The sequence below is a fragment of the Rhincodon typus genome, chromosome 22 (genome assembly GCF_021869965.1).
Source record: "Rhincodon typus isolate 14 chromosome 22, sRhiTyp1.1, whole genome shotgun sequence".
Lineage (NCBI taxonomy): Eukaryota > Metazoa > Chordata > Chondrichthyes > Orectolobiformes > Rhincodontidae > Rhincodon > Rhincodon typus.
In genome coordinates, this window is record NC_063353.1 from 27,953,943 (window position 1) to 27,975,866 (window position 21,924).

Below are 21,924 nucleotides of genomic sequence, written 5' to 3' on the forward strand. Positions count from 1 at the left end.
CATCTTCTAGCCCAACACGCACTCTATGATCAGTAATGGTGTATGACAAACATAGGTCCTGAATATATTTCATATCTTTGCTGTCAATGTCACGTTTCAGCAGCACATCTATTAGTTTTTGGAGATAAACACAATCAAATGCTTTTCTATAATCTATGAAACCTGTATAAATGTTCTTGTAGGCATTTGTTTTTGATTGTTCTGAAGTTAAATATTCGCTCCATTGTTCCTTCCTTCTCCAGGTCTAAATCCATACTCTTTTTCAACAACTTCTACTTCAAATCTGTTATTATTCACTAATGCAGTGATTTCCAGGATCACTCAAATTAGTTGACTCATTAAGCTTATAGTTAAAATTGATTTTACTTGTTTGCTTTAGGTTTATTAGTCAGCTTAACAATGTCTCAAGTCACTTATAATGTAGTTTACAAGCTTAGTTTGCAATTACCATGTCAGTTAATTGATTATATTCCTTTTGTGGTGCTGAGAAATCAGAGTCTTTATTCTCTTACTTGGGAAAATTCATTTGGAAATACCCCTTAAAGAATATGCAGGAAAGTAAGTGACAAGTTTGAATAAGCAATGCAAACCTACTGTCACATACCTATGGCTGAGAAGCCAGACAAATTGAAGAGTGCTCCAATAACAATAAAATAAAAATTGAAAATTCTTGAAGTATCTAGCAGGTCTGACAGCGTCTGTGAAAGTGGAAAAGGTTAGAGGGAACCTGCTCAGATGTGCAACCTGTTGGCCCAGTTGGGCAACCCTTGGGTCTGGGCAGGTTGAGGGCCTTCTTGCCAGTGGTGAGGGAATGCAAGTTTTTGTCCATCTCCGGCAGCCCCTGAGGATGCCGGGGCTGGCTGTCCATGGTGGCTGCCTGTCTATCCATGGAGGCAGACAACAGTTACAGGACTCACTGCAATGCTGCAGCTTCTAGGCAGCGAGGGCCGCTGCATCCCATATGCCTCTCTGCCACTGCTGCTCCATCTTCTATGTTTGGATGAAGTTCCTGATTGCCAACACCACAGGGTCGTCTTCTGTCCAAGATTAAGCAGGTCACTGACGTCCAGCAATGTTTCAAATACCAGCTGCCAGGGCTGTTTCTCCCACAGCCATTGCACAGCTGTTGCTGTAAAATGCTCATGAGATTATGTATCTACACCCTTCATGCCTATGATACCTACTGAGATATCAGTATCCAGGTTGGTGGGGGCTGCAGGAGGCTACCTTGCCAGTGTTTGTATACTCTGAAGCCTTTGTACTCTCATCCTCAGAATCATGGATAGAGATTAGGGGCAGGATGGCAGAACCAGCAAGACAATAGAAGACGTTGCATCCACCAATTGAGAGCAACAGAGGATTCGTGGGAGCGTTGCAGTAGAACAAAGAATAGTATTTACTTGTTTGGCAGGACATGGATGTTTCAGCATTCCATCAGGATGCTGTTCTTTTTCTGCCAAGATTCTTTCTTCAAAGGGGGTGAGGAAATGAATATCAAGTTGCCTTCCCCTGTCCAGGTTCTCAGCCTTGTTATGGGCTGATTTCTTCTAATATGCCGAAGGTGTTAATGAGTGAGATTGCAGTGGGTGGCATGACTGTTAGTGTTTGTGCATGTAGGAGAAAGGTGGTGAGATGTACCAAAGGACTGAGGAAGCAGCACAGAGGGAATGCATGGTTATTGGTGTTGAGGGGAATGAGAGCAAGTAAGGGTAAGGTGCATACAATAACGTGTGTGGCAGAGTATGAGTCTTGGTGAGAAATGGATGCCGTAACAGCTGTAGAGTGAGTGTGAGATGGCAGAGAGAAGATTGTAACTTTTACTCTGGTGGAGTGGAGAAAGTCCTTGACTTTCATTTTGCATTGCACCAACATTCTTCCGTACCCTGGAGGCAGCACTGTCCTGGTGGTGACCTCAGACCAGGCTGGTAGGGTCTGGTGGCACAGCCTCTGCTGTGAACCTTGGATTGAAATCAAGCTGGATCTGAGTCTTTACAGAATTCAGCCTTTCTGGTTTCTAAGGTAGTTAGAAATTCTGACATTTATCAAGTTTCCAGGAATAACTGAAACAAAAACAGAGTGTTCAGGAGAAACACAGTAGTAGGTCTGGCAACAACTGTTGAGAGAAAAATACAGTTAACATTTTGAGTTCAGTGATCCTTCTTCTTTGGACTTAAAACGTAATTCTGTTTTTCTCTAAACAGCTGCTGCCAGACCTATGTGTTTGTCTACTACTGTGTTTTGGTTTTGTATTTCCAGCATCTGCAGTTTTTTGACCAAAAACTTTTACTGAGAGAAGCTCCAGGGGTCATCTCCTTTCCTGACCATCTAAATCTGTGAAAACAGTAAAAACTAATTTAAAAGAGTTGCTAAGCAATCATCAGCACAAAATTGTCTTTTCAAAAACAGGTTTCCTATCAATTAAGGACCATAATCCCCATTTCCTACCTCCCCAAAAGATTTACTTCTCTTTTCTCCAAAGTCCCTTGATTTCCTATAAACAACAGATGAACTGCAGCACAGATTAAACTGTTGACTTCGTTTCCAAGAAACACACGGTAAAAACTGTTTTCAATCTAGTAAGCGCCCAAACAGTTCCATATTTTTCAGATTTTCACATAGTCTGTAAATATAAATATGCATTTCCAACAATGATCAATTAATAAAAAGTGCACCTATTTAATGACGTGTTAGTCATTGTTAAAGTGTTCTCTTCTATGGATACTGGGAATTTCCTGTTTTCGCAAGATGTTGCTCCTTTGCGTATTGATAGAACGTGTAGCAAATACATTCGAGGCTTAGAACACAAGATAAGCTGATTTGCAGTCATACTCTTTTTCTTTTCATGTGTAAGCTTCAGGATGTGCAGTTGTGGTTTGTTGCACAGTAAGCACACCTTAAGAATGATTTCCACTGTTCATTATTTGTAATGAAATTGTACATATATTCATTTTTACTATTTTATTTCAGATATGGAACAGTTTATGCAGTTCTGATTTGTGGGGTGTAGGGATTTGCTGTTCGTATTATGTAATGCCTCAAGCCTTACATGAATCTTGAACCAATGTTGCCATTTTGAATTGGCATAGCAATGCTATCAATCTTTTAACTGTTATTTTGCTTCTTTATCCGAACAAATGAATACTGTTTTGTAATTCCAAGGAGCTCATTATTCACTCAAAAATGATCAATAGAGGAAGTCTAAGTCAATTGCTTTTGCCATTCATATCCATTCCAAACTTTTCAGTTGAAATCTATCAATAGTAGTTTTACCAACATTAGAACATGTAGAAGTTTAAAAACTCAATTAAATAGACGTTTATCTTTGTTTCTAGATATTCAATAAAACTTACTAAAATCTAGTCTTAACAGTATTTTTATAAGCTGTGGTTAAATTTAACATCTGAAAACATATTACATTTATTATTATTTATGCATTTATTCGTTATACATCAGCAATAGAAGGCAGCTAGTAAGAAATTAAGTCACTTCTTAAACAATTTCTTAAAAACTTGTTACCAGATCAAAATGAGTTTTATAGCTTGTCTATATGTACTAGTTAAAGAATTCCAGGAAGCGCAAAATGTGTGTAATCTAAAGGAACGTAGAATTTAGGAGCTAGTTAATGCCATTTGGTCCTTTGAACTTGATCCACCATTCAATAAGATCACCTCCATTTTCATATTTACCCACCGTAACTATTAACTTCCTTCACTATCAAAAATCTATTTAACTCTTGCTGTGAATATGGTCAATGACCCAGACTCTAATATTTTATAAGGGAGTGGAATTTCATTCACAAACAACACAGGAAGGAAAAAAATCTCATCATCTCTGCTTTAAAAAGGGCAATTCCTTATTCTTAAATTATGTTCCCTACTTCTAGTCGCCCCCACAGAATTAAACATTCTCCCAGTATCCGCTTAATCATGCTCCCTCAATGCTTCTCATTCTCATTCAGACTCATTCTCTTAAACTCTGATAAGGTTAGGCATACCTTTCAACCTTACTTAATATAAATTCTTCATCCCAGCATGTGTCAAGGAAACCTTCTCTAAATGGCTTCTAACCAATAAGGAGACCATACTGTACACAGTACTCAAGATGTGGTCTTGACAATACCCTGTGCAACTGCAGTAAAACTTCCTTAATTTTATATACCATTCCCCTTGCAATAAACACCAACATTCATTTGTCTTTCTACTCACTTGCTGTACATGCATACTAATATCTCAAAGATTCACATACCAGGACACCCAGATTCCTCTGTACCACCAACTTCTGTCTGATAAACACGAAAAGTTAAAATACTAGTTACAGAGAGTCCAGGCATATGTTTTTCTGGGCATAGTTTCATTCTAACTCTCATGCCAGTAACTACACCTCACTGATTATGTATCCTCATCTATATTTATATATACCAGTCAAGTTCTTACCCAGTTAATCTTCAATTAACGTATAATCACCACTTGTTCCCAAATTCCACCCCGTTGGGCATCCCTGCCAGATCTGACTAGACTAGAACTCTGCAGTCTCTCCATATTTACTCACAGTACACTCCGTTTGTTAAATTTTTGCCCACTCACCTAACCCATCTGTATTCCTTTGCAACAAGGTGCAGGGCTGGATGAACACAGCAGGCCAAGCAGCATCATAGGAGCAGAGAGGCTGACGTTTCGGGCCTAGACCCTTCATCAGAATGTATTCCTTTGCAGACTCTCACCTCCTCTTAAGAAGTTCCTTTTCATGCCAATCTTGGTGCCATCGGTAAGCTTAGCTACTGTAGATCCAGACCCTTCCAGTTAAATCATTGATATAGACTGGAAATAATTGAGGTCCCAGAATTTATCCCTGTGGCATTCTACTTATTACTGCTTACCAACCCAAAAAGACCCATTTATCCCTACCTTCTACTTCTTGTTCACTCATCAATCCTTTAAATATGCTGATGTGGTACATCCTACACCATGGACTCTTATGTTGTATGGTAACCTTTGATGTGACACATTACCAAATGGCTTTTGGAAATCTAGTTACACCACATCAAAAGGTTTGTCTTTATTACTTGTTATTTCCTCAAGAAATTGTAAGAATTTGGTTAAGGAGAAATCTATTTCATTCTTAAGTATTTTATAAGTAGTTATCTGAAGAAAATGAAAGCGTCATCAAGTTATGATGGCTAAGAAAACAAGTTAATGTTTCAGATGTTTAGATCCCATAATGAAATTCCCCTAAAATTGTACATGACAGTTTTTTTTTAACCAGTTCTCATTATCATACCACTGTCTGTTAGATTAAGCCAGCTAATTTACAAAACTGAAATTGTTCTAAATGTAATTATCCCATGATGCTGTGTGTAGCTAGGCTAGTAATCCTGGATATCAGTTTGGTACAGTGAAAATACGTATAATCTTATTTGCATTTGATGTTTAATAACTTAAACTTGTGTGAGCAAATTTGCTCTCCTCAGCGATGTTATTGTCTTATTAGCTTGGGTATGCACTTAAGTGCCATACAAAGCCACAAACCAAACGCTGGAAAGTGGGATTAGCTTTTCGATTGGCTGGCATTGATACAATGACCATAGGCCAGCCTCCTTTGCTGTAAATTCCTATGATTCGTATAGCTAGAGTCTCCTTTGTAAGTTATTTTTAATTAACATGTATGAACATGAGACAGTGACATCATGTTAATGTCCCTGGACCAGTAATCCAGAGGTCCAGGCTCATACTTAGTGAATTTGGGTTCACATCCCATGGGAAATTTAAATTCAGTTAATAAATCTGAAATATAAAAAAAGATTGTTGTTAGTGATGGTTAACATCACAACTATCATTGATTATCATAAAAGAAAACCATCTGATTTACTAACATCTTTTAGCAGAGGAAATCTACCATCCCTATCTGGTCTGGTCTATATTTAACTCCAGAACTAGAGCAATGTGGTGAATGCTTAACTGCCTTCTAGAATCACCCCACAGGCTGCTCAGATCCAGGGAAATTAGGGATTGGCAACAAATGTTGGCCCAAACCATGGTGCCCATATTCCTCAAAGACTTGAACCCTGAACCCCTGGTCCAGAGGCACCATTAGAGTCTCGATGTAAGTGGCAGAGGATGCTTTTGAGCTATCCCTTCTGGGTTCTGTACTTCTGTAAGTCTGACAGGGAGCTATAATTGGATTAATTTATTTTTATTCAACTGGTTTGGACACGTTATGGCACATGTCCACGGCAGGTGGGACTTGAACCCTGACTTTCTTGTCTGGGGCTAGAAACACTACCATTATGTCACAAGAACCTTTATGGTTTGAGAATTGATCAAAAATCTCATTTAGATATTAATGACTTTTCACTTATACTGCACGAGGCATTTTCCAAGTCTAAGTCCAGCAGGGTGGGATCTTCGCCCCAACCAAACTTAATCAAGTTGCCCCCCCCCCACCTCCAAATTCCCTATTACCCTTTCACTGGGGTCTCTCAGTCAGCCATGCTGGACAAATTCGAAGTCTAGAAGACATCTTCACTTCTTTGTGGGCACTGGTAATAGTACCAGTGGCCGTGATTGTCTTCTGGTGCTACTGGAACTGCAGAGCTGCCAGCCATTCAGATTTGCCAATGGCTGTCTAGTGCTGTTAATTAAAGCTATTCTCAGTGTATCATCATTGTGGGGCCAACAGATTTCACATTAGTGAAGTCCCATAAAATCGACCCCTTGACATTGGAAAGAGTCAGTAACTGTTTAAACTGAGTTTGGAATGCTGAAGGGTGTGAAGCAAACTAGCTTGAAATGAGAATTGGGAGAAATGTGATGCAAACTAGAGATAAATACATCGATTTGGGGAATGCCAAGTTGAATTGAGTGGAAGGAGCAAGAAATCTGTCAGCAGAAACCCAAAGGGTTGAGAGGGAGAGAATATGGTATTTTTCTTTAATTTCTATTAATTTTCAAGCAATTTTGTAGTGCTAAAAAAGGAGCAATGAAGCCTTCTACTTCATTTTCCACTACACTACTGAAAACAATCTTCCACTGAAAAATACTATTCTACATTAACATTAGCCAGGAGTACGCCAAAATACACTTAAATGGGGATGGGCAATATTTCTCTATTTATTCCATCTCCTGCCTCAAACTGACCGAACATAAAACTGTCAAAATGTTTTAAGTAAAGATGTGAGAAATATAATGGTATCCCTGAGGTAGAGACTGCAGATCAGAAAGAAAAGTGGCTGATAAGAAAAACAGAATGACCTAGATTTTTCAGTCGTTTTGAAGCTGAGTGCATTGATACTACCTGCAAATATTTTTGCGATCCAGAACTTTTACAATTTTCCAGTCGTATCTTCCAATCCTGCCTGAAGTTTCAAGGTCAGCACAGACAAACGCCAGGAAGATAGTGGGGCACAAGACAAGATAGAAGAAGAGAATATTGTCCCCTACCTTTTCACCACAGTAGCTGTCATAATCAGGTAAGTTTTTAAAGGTCTAATCTTTCAGCGAGAGAGTAGTGAGTCGGTGAGATGGATAGGTGGGTGAAGTGGTTGAGTGGTTAGTTGTATGTCCGAGAGGCTAGTCAGGTGAGGGCTAATCCTGTGGTTGCAGATCGTCAGTTAATTGGGTGCGTTGTTGGAGAGCTGGGATGACGGTTTAGTTGGATGGTTGGGGATAGTCTGGTCAACTCTGATGAGTGATTTGTCTGGAGAAGGGGTGTGGTTAGTTGTGATGCTCAGTTGAGATATACTGGCTAATAATGGATGTAGAATGAGATAAACTGTGTAATGGTTTCAGACAAGTACCATTTATCTGGCCCAAGTCTTCACCCTGAGCTCAAAGTCCGAGAGTTGCAGCCTGCAACAATCAGAACATTGGAAATCTAAACTTTCTGAGCAAATTTAGCTCAAGTCTATACACCAGGAGCTCCATACATCCTGATATGCTTATATCCTATTTCAGATGACCTGGAGATTGAAGGATTTAGGCCATTGTTTGCTAGGGCTGAAGATTTGTAATTACTCTGTTTGCATAGCTATTCTAACTTTCTGATGTTCCAAAGTTTACGTCAACATTTCAGCTGACCAATTTAGTCAATTGTGCAGATAAGTGTCATTTTGGACTTGGTTCACATTTTTTCCAAAGAAGTTCCTATACTCCTTTGTTTTGAAGAAGAGCACAATATGACTAAAGCTCCATTGGAGTTAATAAAAGCGAAGTACTACAGAAACTGTTTCTTTCCTAGACACAGTTTTTATAATTGCTTAGGTTTCTCTGCAAGTAACAAGCAAAGAAAGACTCCACTTTGGCTGAAGAGATATGTCAACTGGTGACTGGAGAGTTTCACCCCATTTCCGCCACGACAGCAATATTGAAGCATTCAAAGTAACTAGTCACTTGGATTTCTTAGCAACTGGATTCTTGTTTTGTGAATAAAGAAGTTGTCTGATTCAGGCACACATTTCATACAGTTTTTAACAAAATAGATGAAACAAGGAACTGACTGGATTCCCAGAACTACTGGGAATAATTAACAGAAGGCGTACAGCATTCAAAATCCCATACAAAATTTTATGAACAGGTAATGCTTTCATTCCAAAATCAGGCAACTACAGCAAACTTTGTTTTAACTGGCACCTTTTGAACCGGCACTCTTAATAAGCTGGCAAAAATTATATACCTCAAATACCATAAAGCTTAACTATATGATTCTGTACAATTATTATAGTTTTTAAATTATTTACCTCAATGTAAGTAGTCTTGTTTGTCAGTTGAATGGCCACATTAAATCTCAACAGTTGATTTGATTTCAAGCCAATTTTTCCTCAAATACCACGATCTACCGCAATGTCCAAGTAATCATTTGAAGGTACGAGTGAGAAGCTCTTTGCCGTTAAGTTTTATTTAAGGCAAAGTTGCATTATTATTTAAGTGATTTCTTCTGTAAATAAGGTGTACCAGTGAGGTGCATACCGCTGTATTAGGTTTCTGTTACTTAGAGTGTGTTTTTACATTGGTTATGTGGACCTCTTAATTATCCAGAATATTTGATCAACCAGCACAGTCCTGGTCCCAAAGGTGCCGGTTAATAAAAAGTGTGCTGTGTCATGAAGTGAAGGTCACTTTCTTTTGCATATTATAGGTCACATGTAGTCTATGTGAACTGCAACAGTTTTGACTTGAGAGTCAAAGAGAAATTTCACGAAGTACCTTTCCCCTTATTGGTCATGTTTTCCTTCTTCTAGATTACTTGATTATGGGTGAGGGAAAGTATTTAACCATTGTAATGTGGTGGATGGACCAGCCAGTCTGTTCCCACCCATCATTTTTGCATGTTTTATCAATGTCTATTATTGAAGAACTTTCGCTCCTTGTGATCATCTACCATATGACATCTGCTGTCAACGTGTATTTGTAGGATTATTTATTGGTGATTTAAGACAGCTCCTTATGATTCCAGTAAGGATTCTGCAGCAATCAGAAGTGAAAAGATGATGGGTGGCATCTTACAGAGGTCTGAATGATTTGGGCTGCAGCAAGAAATGTGGCAGAATCGCACTAAAAGTCCATTGAGGCCTATCTTGACATCAGGAACAAGTGAGGGCAACTTCTGATCAAGTTCTAGACATCAAGACAAGATTCCCTCTAGGGAGCATGCGATTCCTATGAAAGGAGTTTATTACTTGTTAATGACCTTCTTAACTGCACATCTTGCCTCATTAGTATGCAACTTACCATCCTGTCACTTATTGCAAGAAAACTAGATACCAAGAATTCTCAACATGGAGTGGGTGCCTGGTTATTTCAGCTTACCACTTACTCCAACCTGGATACCTGGCACCAACTTCTCAGGGCACATACCATGGGCACTGGCCACAAGCACCCCCTGTCCATGGAAATTAGCATATGTCTTACATCAGCTTCTAAGAACCCTCATTATACATCTCCAATCCACTTAAAATGTGTATGTTCTGTACTTTAATTCTGCATCTCAAAGCAAAAGGGCAACTATTATTGTCATGATGCAGCAAGGCCACTTTAGATTCAGGGGCTCGCACCCAGCTAATGTACTAGACTAGGTGCATCTTTGGCCTGTTCACTTGCTATCATTTTGTGTTCACTCACTGAGAGTCTGTCTGGATAATCCCAGCCTCCCCGCCTTGCCTTTTTTTTCCCCTTTGCCCTCTCAGCCAGAGTTACCAGGCTCTCAATTCTGCTATATTGCAGTGCCATTTAGCGCAGACTCAAACCTAGAAAGCCATGATTCCAGTGGTCTTCAGTCAAGTCAGGGGAGATTGTCATTGCTCAGGGGAACCTGGCGCAGTAAGTCAAGGGGGATCTCCAATACCAGTCCAGGGGTTTGGACATGGTCAGTCAGCTACTTGCGGTGATCACAGTCACAGTGGACTCATAAGGGGTGAGGTAGCCCACTATTTCTACCTTATTTTGGACAGATTTTTACCTGGAATGAGAAAGAGGCAGATATTAAGGTGAAAGAGGGTAGCACAGCTGTTATTTTTCATGCAGATGGGAAGGTGTCCAGATCGAGTGAGTGGGCAGCGCAAAGGGCCTGGGGAGTTAATGTTGTCCAGAATTGGTGTGGGTGACAGTGAGCGAGGGAAGATGTTGCAGATAATAGTGAGAGGTAGTGCATGAGCCTTGGTTGGGGCGAGGAGGTGTGGTGGGTACAGTAGCAGAGATAGAATGAGTGTGAGTATTGGAGAGAAGATGGTGGCACGTAACATTGGTAGAGTGGAAAAGGTCAGAGACCTTCTCCCTATATTGCTACACATTCTTCCAGATGGATAAGACTGTATTGATTACAGTGGCATAGTATGGCATCAAGGCCTCCACTGTCTCAGTCCCCAGAACTGTCCCAGGAAGAGGAGCCTTCCTGTGCACCAACCCATTCAGCAAGACCTTCAGCTCCATGCCTGCAAACAGAACTCCAAATTTCCCTTATCTGCCACGTCTGGAGCAAATTTCAGGAACGATGCAGGTCACCTCTTGACTCACAAGAATACTATGTCTTCTTGATATTCAGTGGCATTAACGTTTTTGAATGCCCCCATTATAAAATGATATGATTCTTCTTTTGTAAGGCAAAATTCCTCCTCACCTCTCTGTTAAATGTGTGAGTCCGCATTCTGAGATTATGTACTCTGGTCCTAGATTCTCTTACATAAGACAATACCTGCCATCAGCCTAGTGAACCTTCTCTGGACTGTCTGCAATATCATTGTATTCTTCCTTAGATAAGGAGCTCAAACTGGTAACAGTAGTCCAGCTCTGATCTAACTAGTGCCTTGTATAATTTTAGCAAAACCTCCCTACTTTTATACTCCTTTTCCTTTGAAATAAATACCAAAATTCCACTTACCTTCTCTATTATCCGCTGAACTTGAATGCAGATTTTTTTTGAGACTCATGAATGAGGACTTCCAAATGCACTCTGTTCTGTAGATTTTTGCAGTCTTTGTGCATTTAAATAATGATCAGCTCCCCTGCTTTTCCTCCTGAATTGCATAATGTCACACTTCCCGACATTATATTCCACTTGTTAAGGTTTTGCCCAATAACTTAACCTGTCTGTATCCCACTGCAGACTTTATGTGTCATCCTCATGATTTCCCCTCCCACCTACTTTTGTGGCATCTGTGATCTTGGCTATTGTATATTCAGTTTTGTCATCCAAGTCATTAATGTATATTGTAAATAATTGTAGTCCCAGGACTAATCCCCAGACACATGATTAGTGACAGGTTACCACCATGAAACTGACCCCTTACCCCAACAGTCTGTCTTCAATTAGTTAGCCAATCCTCTGTCTATGCTATGTACTACATCCAATACAATGGGCTGTCATTAAGTAGCCTCACGTGTGGTACCTTATCAAATGCATTCTGAAAATCCAAATACGTTACATTCACTGCTTCCCCTTTATTTAATCCTGCTTGTTACCTCCTCAAACACTTCTAATAAATTTGTCAGGCACGATTTCCCCTTCATGAAGCCATGCTGACTCTGCTTGATCATATTATGTATTTCTAAATGCTATGTTATTACGTCCTTTATTATAGACTCTAACATTTTCCCAATAACAGACTTTAAGCTAACTGACCTGTAGTTGCCCATTATGTTGTCTCCTTCCATTTTTAAGTAAAGATGTTAAATTGACAGTATTCCATCCGGGGACTTTTGCCGAATCCAAGGATCACTGGAAGATTGCTACCGGCGCATCCATTATCTCTGTAGCTACTTCTTTTTAATATCTTAGGATGCATCCCATCAGGTCCAGGAGACCTATCTGTCTTTAGACCCATTAGTTTCCTTAGCACATTTTCTCTGATAGACATTGTATTTATTTCCTATCCTCCTTTTGCCCTTTGAATATTTACTACTTTGGGGATGCTATTAGTGTCTACTACTGTAAAGGCTGGTGCAAAGTATTTATTCAAAGCTTCAGCCATTTCAAAGTTCCTCATTATTATTTCCCCAGCCTCATTTTCTAAGGGGCCTATGTTCACTTTGGCTTCTGTCTTGCCTGTTATAAATTTAAAGAAGCTCTTGCTGTCTGTCTTGATATTACTTTTCAAGTTGACTCTCAAGTGCTCCTTGATAACACTGTTGATGATCCCTTCTATCACTTTACTAATGATCGAGACTAGACTGATGGGCCGGTAGTTGCCAGGCTAGATTTGTCCTGTTCTTCGTATACAGGAAATACTTGGACAATTTTCCACGTTGCAGGGAAGATGCCAGTGAAGTAACTTGGCTGGGGACCCAGCAAGTTCTGGAGCACAAGTCTTAAGTAACAAAAACAAAGTTGCTGGAAAAGCTCAGCAGGTCTGGCAGCATCTGTGAAGGAGAAAACAGAATTAACGTTTCCAGTCCAGTGACCCTTCCTAAGAACTGTTCCTGATTAACAGCATGCGCAGTTCTTTCAGTTTTTATTTTTCTTAAGTAACAATGTTGGAACGTTGTCAGGGTCCATTGCCTTTGCAATATCCATTGCCTTCAGCCATTTCTTGATGTTATGTAGAGTGAATCGAATTGGCTGAAGACTGGCACCTGTGACATTAGGGACCTTTGGAGGAGGCTGAGATGGATCATCACTTAGAATGTCTGGCTGAAGATTATTGCAAGTGCCTGGGCCTTATGTTTTGCCCTGATATTCTGGGCTTCACCATCATTGAGGATGGGAATATTTGTGGAGCTATTTCCTCCAGTGTATTGTTTAATTGTCTCATTCGTGACTGACAGGACTGCAGAGCTTAAATCTGATCCGTTGGTTGTGGAATTGCTTAACCCCGTTTATCATTTGCTGCGTATGCTAATTGAAATGTTAAGTATCCCTGACTGATGCATCTATGGCAAGCAGATTGGTGAAGATGAGGTCAAGTTTTTCCCTCTCGTTGGTTGTCTCACCAACTGCTGCAGACCCATCTAGCAGCGATGTCTTTTAGGACTTGACCAACTTGATCAGTATTGGTGCTGCCAAGTCACTTTTGTTGGTAGACATCAAAGTCCCCCATACAGAGTATATCTGTGCCATTGCCACTCTCAGTGCATCCTCCAAGTGGTGCTCAACGTGGAAGAGTATTGATTAATCATTTGGGGCAGGTACGTTGTAATCAACAGAAGGCTTTCTTGAACGTGTTTCACCTGATACCATGAGACGTCAAGGTTCTGCATGACAGACTAATTAATAAAATTAGATCATACGGGCATGATGTGGAGGTGCTGGTGTTGGACTGGAGTGGACAAAGTGGACACAACATCAGGTTATAGTCCAACAGGTTTATTGAAATCACAAGCTTTCAAAGCACTGCTCCTTTGTCAGGTGAAGTCTTGCTAAAACAAAGGACTGTATAGGACTTTGGTTCGACCACATTTGGAATACTGCGTACAGTTCTGGTCGCCGCATTACCAAAAGGATGTGGATGCTTTGGAGAGGGTGCAGAGGAGGTTCACCAGGATGTTGCCTGGTATGCAGAGCGCTAGCTATGAAGAGAGGTTGAGTAGATTAGGATTATTTACATCAGAAGGACGGAGGTTGAGGGGGGACCTGATAGAGGTCTACAAAATCATGAGAGGTATAGACAGGGTGGATAGCAAGAAGCTTTTTCCCAGAGTTGGGGACTCGATTACTAGGGGTCACGATTTCAAGGTGAGAGGGGAAAAGTTTAAGGGAGATATGCGTGGAAAGTTCTTTATGCAGAGGGTGGTGGGTGCCTGGAACGCATTGCCAGCGGAGGTGGTAGAGGCAGGCACGATAGCATCATTTAAGATGTATCTAGACAAATACATGAATGGGCAGGGAGCAGAGGGATACAGATCCTTGAAAAATAGGCGACAGGTTTAGATAGAGGATCTGGATCAGCGCAGGCTTGGAGGGCCAAAGGGCCTGTTCCTGTGCTGTAATTTTCTTTGTTCCTTGTTCAAACAAGGGCTGGACATATATATTCAATGGTAGGGTCCTGGGTAATGTGGTTGAACCGAGAGACCTAGAAGTTCAGGTACATAGTTCTTTGAAAGTCATATCACATACACAGGATGGTTAAGAAGGTGTTTAGCACGCTTGCCATCATTGCTGAGACCTTTGAGTGTAGGAGTTGAGACATCATGTCGAAGTTGTACATGATGTTAGTAAGGCCTCTTCTGGAGTACTGTGTGCAGTTCTGGTCACCCTGCTATAGGAAGGCTATTACTAAATTGGAGAGGATTCAGGAAAGTTTTAGCAGCATGTTGCCGGGAATGGAGGGTTTGAGTTATAAAAGTAGTTTAGATAGGTTAGGATTTTTTTCACAGCAGCAGAGGAGGTTGAAGGGGTCACCTTATAAAGGTTTATAAGATCATGAGGGGCATAGATAAGATGAATAGCAAAGGCCTTTTCCCTATAGTGGGAGAGTTCAAAACTAGGGGCCATATTTTTAAGGTGTGAGGAGAAAGTTTTATAGAAGACATGAGGGGCAACTTTTTTACATAGACTGGTTCATTTGTAGAATGAACTGCCAGAGGAAGTGGTGGATGCAGGTACAGTTTATAACATTTAAATGACGTTTGGATAAGTATGTGAATGGGAAGAGTTCAGAGGGATATGTGCTAAATGCAGGCAAGTGGGACTAGTTTAGCTTGGGAACATGGTCAGCGTGGAGGAGTTGGACTGAAGGGTCTGTTTCCATGCTGTATGACTCTATGACTCCCTGAGCAACTCCCTCCCAACTGTATACCACTGTGCCACTACCTCTGCTCAATCTGTCCTGGGACAGGACATAACCAGTGATGGTGATGGGGTTGTCTGGGACATTGTGTGTGAGATGTGATTCCCTGACTATGACTTTGTCAGCAGTTGCTTGACTAGTCTGTGAGCTAACTTTCCAATTTGGGCACTACCTCCTAGATAGTAATAAGGAGGGCTTTGCAGGCAACAACATGCCATGTTTGCCATTGTTATTTCCAGTGCCTTATTCGATGGCAACTGATCAATTTGGTTTTATTGCCTTTCTTGTTCTCGCAGTTGATACAACTGAATGGCTGTGTGTGTGTGGTCAGAGGCCTGGTAAAGACAGCAGTTTCCTTCCCTGAAGGAAGTAATGAACCAGATAGGTTTTTCATAACAATCAAGACTGGTTTCATGGGCAGCATTTGATTCCAGGTTTTGTTTCTGAGTTCAGATTCCACCATCTGCTGTGGTGGTATTTGAATCCAAGAATGTTATCTGTGTCTCTGGATTCCTAGTCCAACAACACTGCAATGAGATCATTGCTTTCCCTGATTGTGAAAAAAAATTTCCCTCTTCAGGTTACTAATGTAGTTAGATATATCAATCTCAGCATGTTCAGTGAGAAATGACATATAGTTGAAGTAAAAATGATCGTGTTTGGAAATATTTTAGGTCACTGCTTTTACTTTTCCATGTACATGTATATTCTTATTTCATTCTAATTGAAATATTATTGAGGTTCCAGCAGAGTCCTCATTATATACAGAATTTACAGTGCTGTGATTTATTATCTTTACTAATCAAGCAAGTCATTTGGATGGCTTTCAGTCCTCACCTAACAGTTTTCAAAAGTAAGTTAATATTCCTCTGTCAAGATTTCTTCTATTGCTGATACTGTGGCATAAGGTTTTATTGCATGCACTTTGAGCTGATATATACCTGATGTGGTATGCGAGTAAACAATTAGTGACTAATATACATATGGGTATTCAACTCTAGCTGGTTCTGCTCATGAAGAGTCTAGAAATAGGAGGTATTTATAGGAATCTAGAAACTGGGTTCAGTCTAGAACAAGGGAAGTAAGGATATAAGGATCTAGCAGAAAAGTGGAGCTTACGTAGAAGATTACATTTACTCACCTTGCTATTTCATGTGTTCTTTATATCTTGCAGCATTAACATTTGAAATAAGTAAATTAAATTTCTGTAGAATCAGTGATGTCAACCATCTACATTGACATTATCAGCTATTTGGAGGCTTAGTCAGTGTATCAACAAATCTGTCACTCTCCTTAATGCTGCTGCCAGATCAAATCAAGGTTTGCTACCACTCCAAACTGAAGAAGGGATGCTTCCCAAGAAAGGAGTTCCTGCTGAAAGTTTGCAAACACCACAATGCTTGCCATCAAAATGAGTAGTATCAGTGTGAGGACTACAGCACTCAGTTCCATGTATTTTCTGCTGCAGTCAAGAAGCGGAACTGAATAGTCAGGGGTAGTGACGTGGCAAAAAAGGGAATAGGTGCTAGTGAAAGGGTAAAATTGATAGCAGTCAAATAGCACCATGGATAATGTGGATTTCAAGGAGTGGGTGGTGAGGAAAAGGATGGCAATGAAAGGAAAGAAATGGGAATAGATGGTAGTGTTGGGGATAGAGTTTGAGGGAGTAAATGGCAATGAAGGAGATAAATGACTGTCAACAAAAGAAAAGGAAATGAATGAGAATGCAGGGATTGGAGTTTGAAGCAATGCAAGAGTGTGTAGGAAGAAAAGTAGCAGCAGTAACTGAGATTGAGAAACAAGAGTGCCTTCATGAAGATTTTCAGGTTCAAATCTACAATGGGGGAAGAGTGCCAGCTTGAACTTTGGGTGTAAGGCAGTGCCAGTTGAAATAGGTTGGAAAGGGAGAAGTGCCAGGTGAAATTCAGGTGCACTATTAACTGACTCAAGGCAAGACAATTGAAGCTTGTAAGTGGGAAAATGACCATTGAATAATGTCCCTATAAAAATAATTGTAGTATGCTGCCAGTTTTTTTTAACTTTGGTACAAATGGCGTGCACATTTACTACGAAGCACACCTTCATTACCTTCCAGCTTGCTACACAATCAGACACGCATGGAACTTAGCAGCAAAACATTGCTGAATTACCTGTGGAAGTGATGGACTGGTTGGCCTGTTGAAAATCGTATCACTTCCTTTCCCTTTTTAAGAGTAATGTATGAAGTAAAAGTGCATTAAAATTAACGAGATTTGATTATTTTGATGCAAACAGTCAAAGGTTTCTTCAGCATGTGCCTTCAAACACACTCGTTTGAATTGTACTTACAATTTTATTATTTCAATAGATTTTCCCTTCAAAGATTTATATGTCCAATTGCTTTAGTACCAGTATAAGGAAAATTTTTTTTGTGTACCTACAGCTTAAGTAACAAAGCTTTTGTAGTTATTTATTAACACAGGCAGGGCTGTTCCTGACTTGTCGAATTTCTGTATCAGCAATTTTGAAGTTGTTGCTGTAGTTTTCTGTTGGCATGTATGGTGTGATAGAACTAGTTACAGTACTTGAACAATATTCAGAATTTCTGAACTGCAATGATAAATACTGTTAAATAATGAAAGATTGTGATTCCAACTGAATTTGGAGATTGCTAACCCTACATTAATACAAATAATTACCTGCTGAATGCTGTAATACTATGCCAAACGTATATTATTCAGTTAAATATAATGAGAATTCTGCACTTTGAAACCCACTTGTATATCTTTGATGAGTGCTTAGGCTACAACAGCTACAGATTTCTGAGCCAAGTGGCCCAACACATTCCCCAGTGAATGAATACCAATTTCAGTCAGGGAATCTGAAACAAATATTCAATCTTTCACTTACATATGCCTATTTTTTGGTAACCCCCAAAATTTGTCCTTTTTACTCAAAACTGGCACAACAAGGTTCAAAAACAGAAGTTGCTGGAATAGCTTAGCAGGTCTGGCAGCATCTGTGAAGAAAAATCAGAGTTAACATTTCGGGTCCGATGACCCTTCCTCAGACCTGGTCGAGAGTGTGCATGTGACACCGCATGGCACTGAGTGTGGATCTCAGGATGCGGCAAGAGCAGCTGTCAGAGGAACATTGAACGTCACGTATACAACAAGGTTCAATTTGGACCATGTGTACATTCATCTGGCAAAATAAGTTACTAATGCCAAAAACAGTACTATCATGTGTGGCAGTATTCTTTGAATATGAATTCAGTTATTTCTTGTCTTTTTTTGCATAATCTGTACATTGAACACGCTGTTGGCATCACTCTAATGTTTGTTCTTCACCTCTCTCACTCTTCATGGTGAATCTGTCCAATATTTCTATCAATTCCTTTTTTGGAAATTCCAAATTAATGACAGTGCCTCACAAAATTGGACGGATTATTGAGGGTAGCCCAGCAGATCGTTGTGGAAAACTCAAGGTTGGCGACCGCATCCTAGCAGTGAATGGGCAGTCCATCATTAACATGCCTCATGCAGAAATTGTGAAGCTAATCAAGGATGCAGGCCTTAGTGTGACTCTACGCATTGTTCCTCAAGAGGGTAAGGCACTATCATGCAAGTCTGTTTATATCAAGGGCATGTTATAAGAAAGAGCAGTTTTGAATTAAAACGTATTGGCAGAAAATAGAAATCAACAAAATCTATTGTGGAACGATTAATTTTTAAAAATTATTTCTACACCTTTCACAGATGTGAGCAGTCCTGCTTCAGCACCAGGCTCAGATAAGCAAAGTCCTCTGGCACAGCAGCACAGTCCAATGACACAAAAGAGTCCTTCAGCACAGCAAAGTCCTGTAGCACAACATAGCCCTGCAGCACAACCACCTCCTCTTCAGTCACATGGACATAATGGCAGGTAAGGAGAGCTGTCCCACTTCTTTCAATGTGATTATACATTTTCTGTTTCCCCTGCTCATGACTAAGCTCGTTTTCAAGCAGCAGATTGTCAAATTGAAATTTATGTGAACAATAGGAATGGTTTTTATTAAATGTATGTAAATATTTAAAGTGCTATAAAATATGTAAGACTAGTAATGAGATGTCTGAAAAATTCCAATTTATTGTAAATTGTTTGAATCTTTTAGCACAGAATGAACTTTCAACCTTTAAATAAGCACCTATTTCTTTTAAAATGATTTTGCTGGAGTAAGCAGAAGATAACTCTTCATCGATGCATAATTAAAATAAGAGTAAAGAGTTTGTTGTGATTCTAGCTGAAAGTACTACAGGACAAGTCAGATCCCAGAATAAAACCTGGTTTGATAGATCATTTGGTTTTATTTGTTTAATTAGTTACTGTGACATTTAGCCACTGAAACTTATTCATATGAGGCAACAGATTTACAACAGAATAAAAGTTTATTATTCAAAGAAAACAAGCTTTCTAAATGTAGAAGACAGTTAGAAAGATCTTAAAACACAAAGCAAAACAATGTTTCACCTGTTTCTTGATGCTATCCATTACAGGGATTCAAGTCCAGAGAAATTACACTCCTATTTCAATTCCTTAAGTTTCTAATTCACTGACTCCTTCCAGTTTTCTTTGCCATTGACATTGGAGACAGTCGATGAATCCTTTCTGTGTCTGGTGTCATGAACCTTTCACAAATCTGACAGCTTAAATTTTCTCAGTTGCAATAACCTTCAAATTTTGAACAAAACTCTTCTGGTTTGAAGGTTTTATAACCTATACCCATTTGCTGAGGTAACCTGTTTCCTGAATTGCTCTGAACTTTTCCTAAAAGAGAAACTAAACTAACTTCTAAACTGATCCCTGATGTCTTCTGAACTGAATTTTAAAATAAAAAATTGTGCATCCTAGATTCTTGTGACAACATAGCTAGTGGCTTTATATTTTTGCCTACCTGTTATAAACCCTGCAATGTAAACATATTTCCATTGACACCACAGGGATCTGCAGTCACCTGCCTTATGAGAAATGTTGGAGTTGATTGCTGTAATGGGAGGACACTCTGACCATGTTTGTTTTGAAAGAAAAATCTTCATAGAAGTAACCAACAGCTATCTCACTCTATTACAAAATCCAAATTCTGAAAATTATATTTGTAGATGTAAATAAATTGTAGTTCATTCATCACAGATTACATATTGAAGGATCGATGTATACATACTTATACTTCTCCCTATCCATTGGGATACTAGCTCAGCAATAAAAAAAGGAATTGTCAACAGTGGATTGCTGTTGTATCCTTCTTGTAGTGAACTGAAGAGTAGCATCAAAGACTGATCAAGTCACCTTTTAAAAAGAATTGGATGAAGTTCCTTCCAAACGCAGGACACATACCTGAACGATTGAGGACAGTTCTGCAGAGGAATGCCATGAGTTAGCCGTGACTTTCTAAGCTCAAAGTCAACCCCTCCACCACCAATGGATCCAAAGGACACACTACAGCAATTCACCAAGTTTACTTTCAGAGTTCTGCCACCAAAATTAACAAGATTTCCAGATTTCTTCGAAGGTGCTTACCACCCTGACTTGGACATGTACCACTGTTTGTTCACCATTGCTTAGTGACACCTTCGGTCACTATGCAGATTATTGAGTGCAGTAGCTGTGAGTGGCAGTTGACAAATTGCATTTGTCCTGCTTTGTATAAATAGAACGTACCTGGAAAATTTTCCACTTCATTGGGTAAATTCCACTATTGTAATTAAGCTGGAACAGTTTGGTGAGATTTGTGAAAATTCAAGAGCACAAGTCTGCAACATTGCTGCAGAATATTGTTAGACACTCTGTTGGATTGAGAATGCACAACAGTCTCTTAATATCACATGGAGTGAATCGAATTGGCTGAGTTGGCTGTGATACTAGGGACCGCAGAAGAAGGTCTAAATAGATAAACTCAGTGCTTAGAGATAAAGGTGGTTGCTTCAGACTTGTCTTTTGCATTTGTGCTGGATTCTGCCATCACTGAAAACAGGATGTTCTTGGAACTTCCTCCTCTCATGAATGCTTTTACATGCCAAGGATTATGTGAGTGGATAGTTGATTACACAGCTTGAGAGAACTATTGACTATGCTTGATTAACATCTTTATTTGATGATAATAAGTTATTTTTCTGTAATCCCATTCATCAATGCCTCAGTGTTGAATTGCACAAGATTAAGAGGTGTGAAATATTTAAAGCTTTTGTTATTGATACTTCCATGTTCTGTTTGATTGACACATTGAAATGCTTGTAGAAATACTAGTTTTAAATTATGAAGAATTGTGAACATTTTTTTTTTCTAAGCAGTTCCACACATGCCATTGTTATGAAATGGTTCTGTAGTTCTGTACACAATTTATGTTCAAGAAATAGACATGGAAAGCTCTTCGGTTGCCATGTAGGTGGGTAAGAGGCATGAGCTGTTGAGTTGGCGTGGAGGGTAATGGGGAATATGAAGACATGTGAATTTACGTTTCAAATGGTTCTTGAATCCACACCTCTCTGGGATCTGTGAACCACAAGCCATAGAGAAGCTGAATGCATTCCATGAGATTTTAAGAGTGCTAGAAAATACAATTGAGCCTCCCAGGTCACATTTGCAGCACGTGGGCACCTGGAATGGGAGAATGGAACACTGGAATCAGGCCGTATCCACCATTTTTAAATAGTTCCAGCATCCTTCCAACCAAATCCTTCCTCAGGATTTACTCTCAG

At 39.7% G+C, this 21,924-nt stretch overlaps 2 protein-coding genes across 15 annotated transcripts in view; one reads left to right on the forward strand and one right to left on the reverse strand.

Moving 5' to 3' along the window:
- LOC109913613 (guanine nucleotide-binding protein G(i) subunit alpha-1) overlaps positions 1 to 21,924 on the reverse strand; it is a 1,176,207-nt gene that overhangs the window by 824,539 nt on the left and 329,744 nt on the right. The gene's annotated exons all lie outside the window — the stretch shown is intronic.
- Positions 1 to 21,924, forward strand: part of magi2a (membrane associated guanylate kinase, WW and PDZ domain containing 2a) — a 569,288-nt gene that overhangs the window by 518,171 nt on the left and 29,193 nt on the right. For all 14 annotated transcript variants that reach the window (XM_048610359.1, XM_048610360.1, XM_048610361.1 and 11 more), the window contains 2 exons: positions 18,616 to 18,798; positions 18,949 to 19,114. In XM_048610359.1, coding sequence (XP_048466316.1) covers positions 18,616 to 18,798; positions 18,949 to 19,114 — 349 coding nt within the window. The remainder of the gene's footprint in view (positions 1 to 18,615; positions 18,799 to 18,948; positions 19,115 to 21,924) is intronic.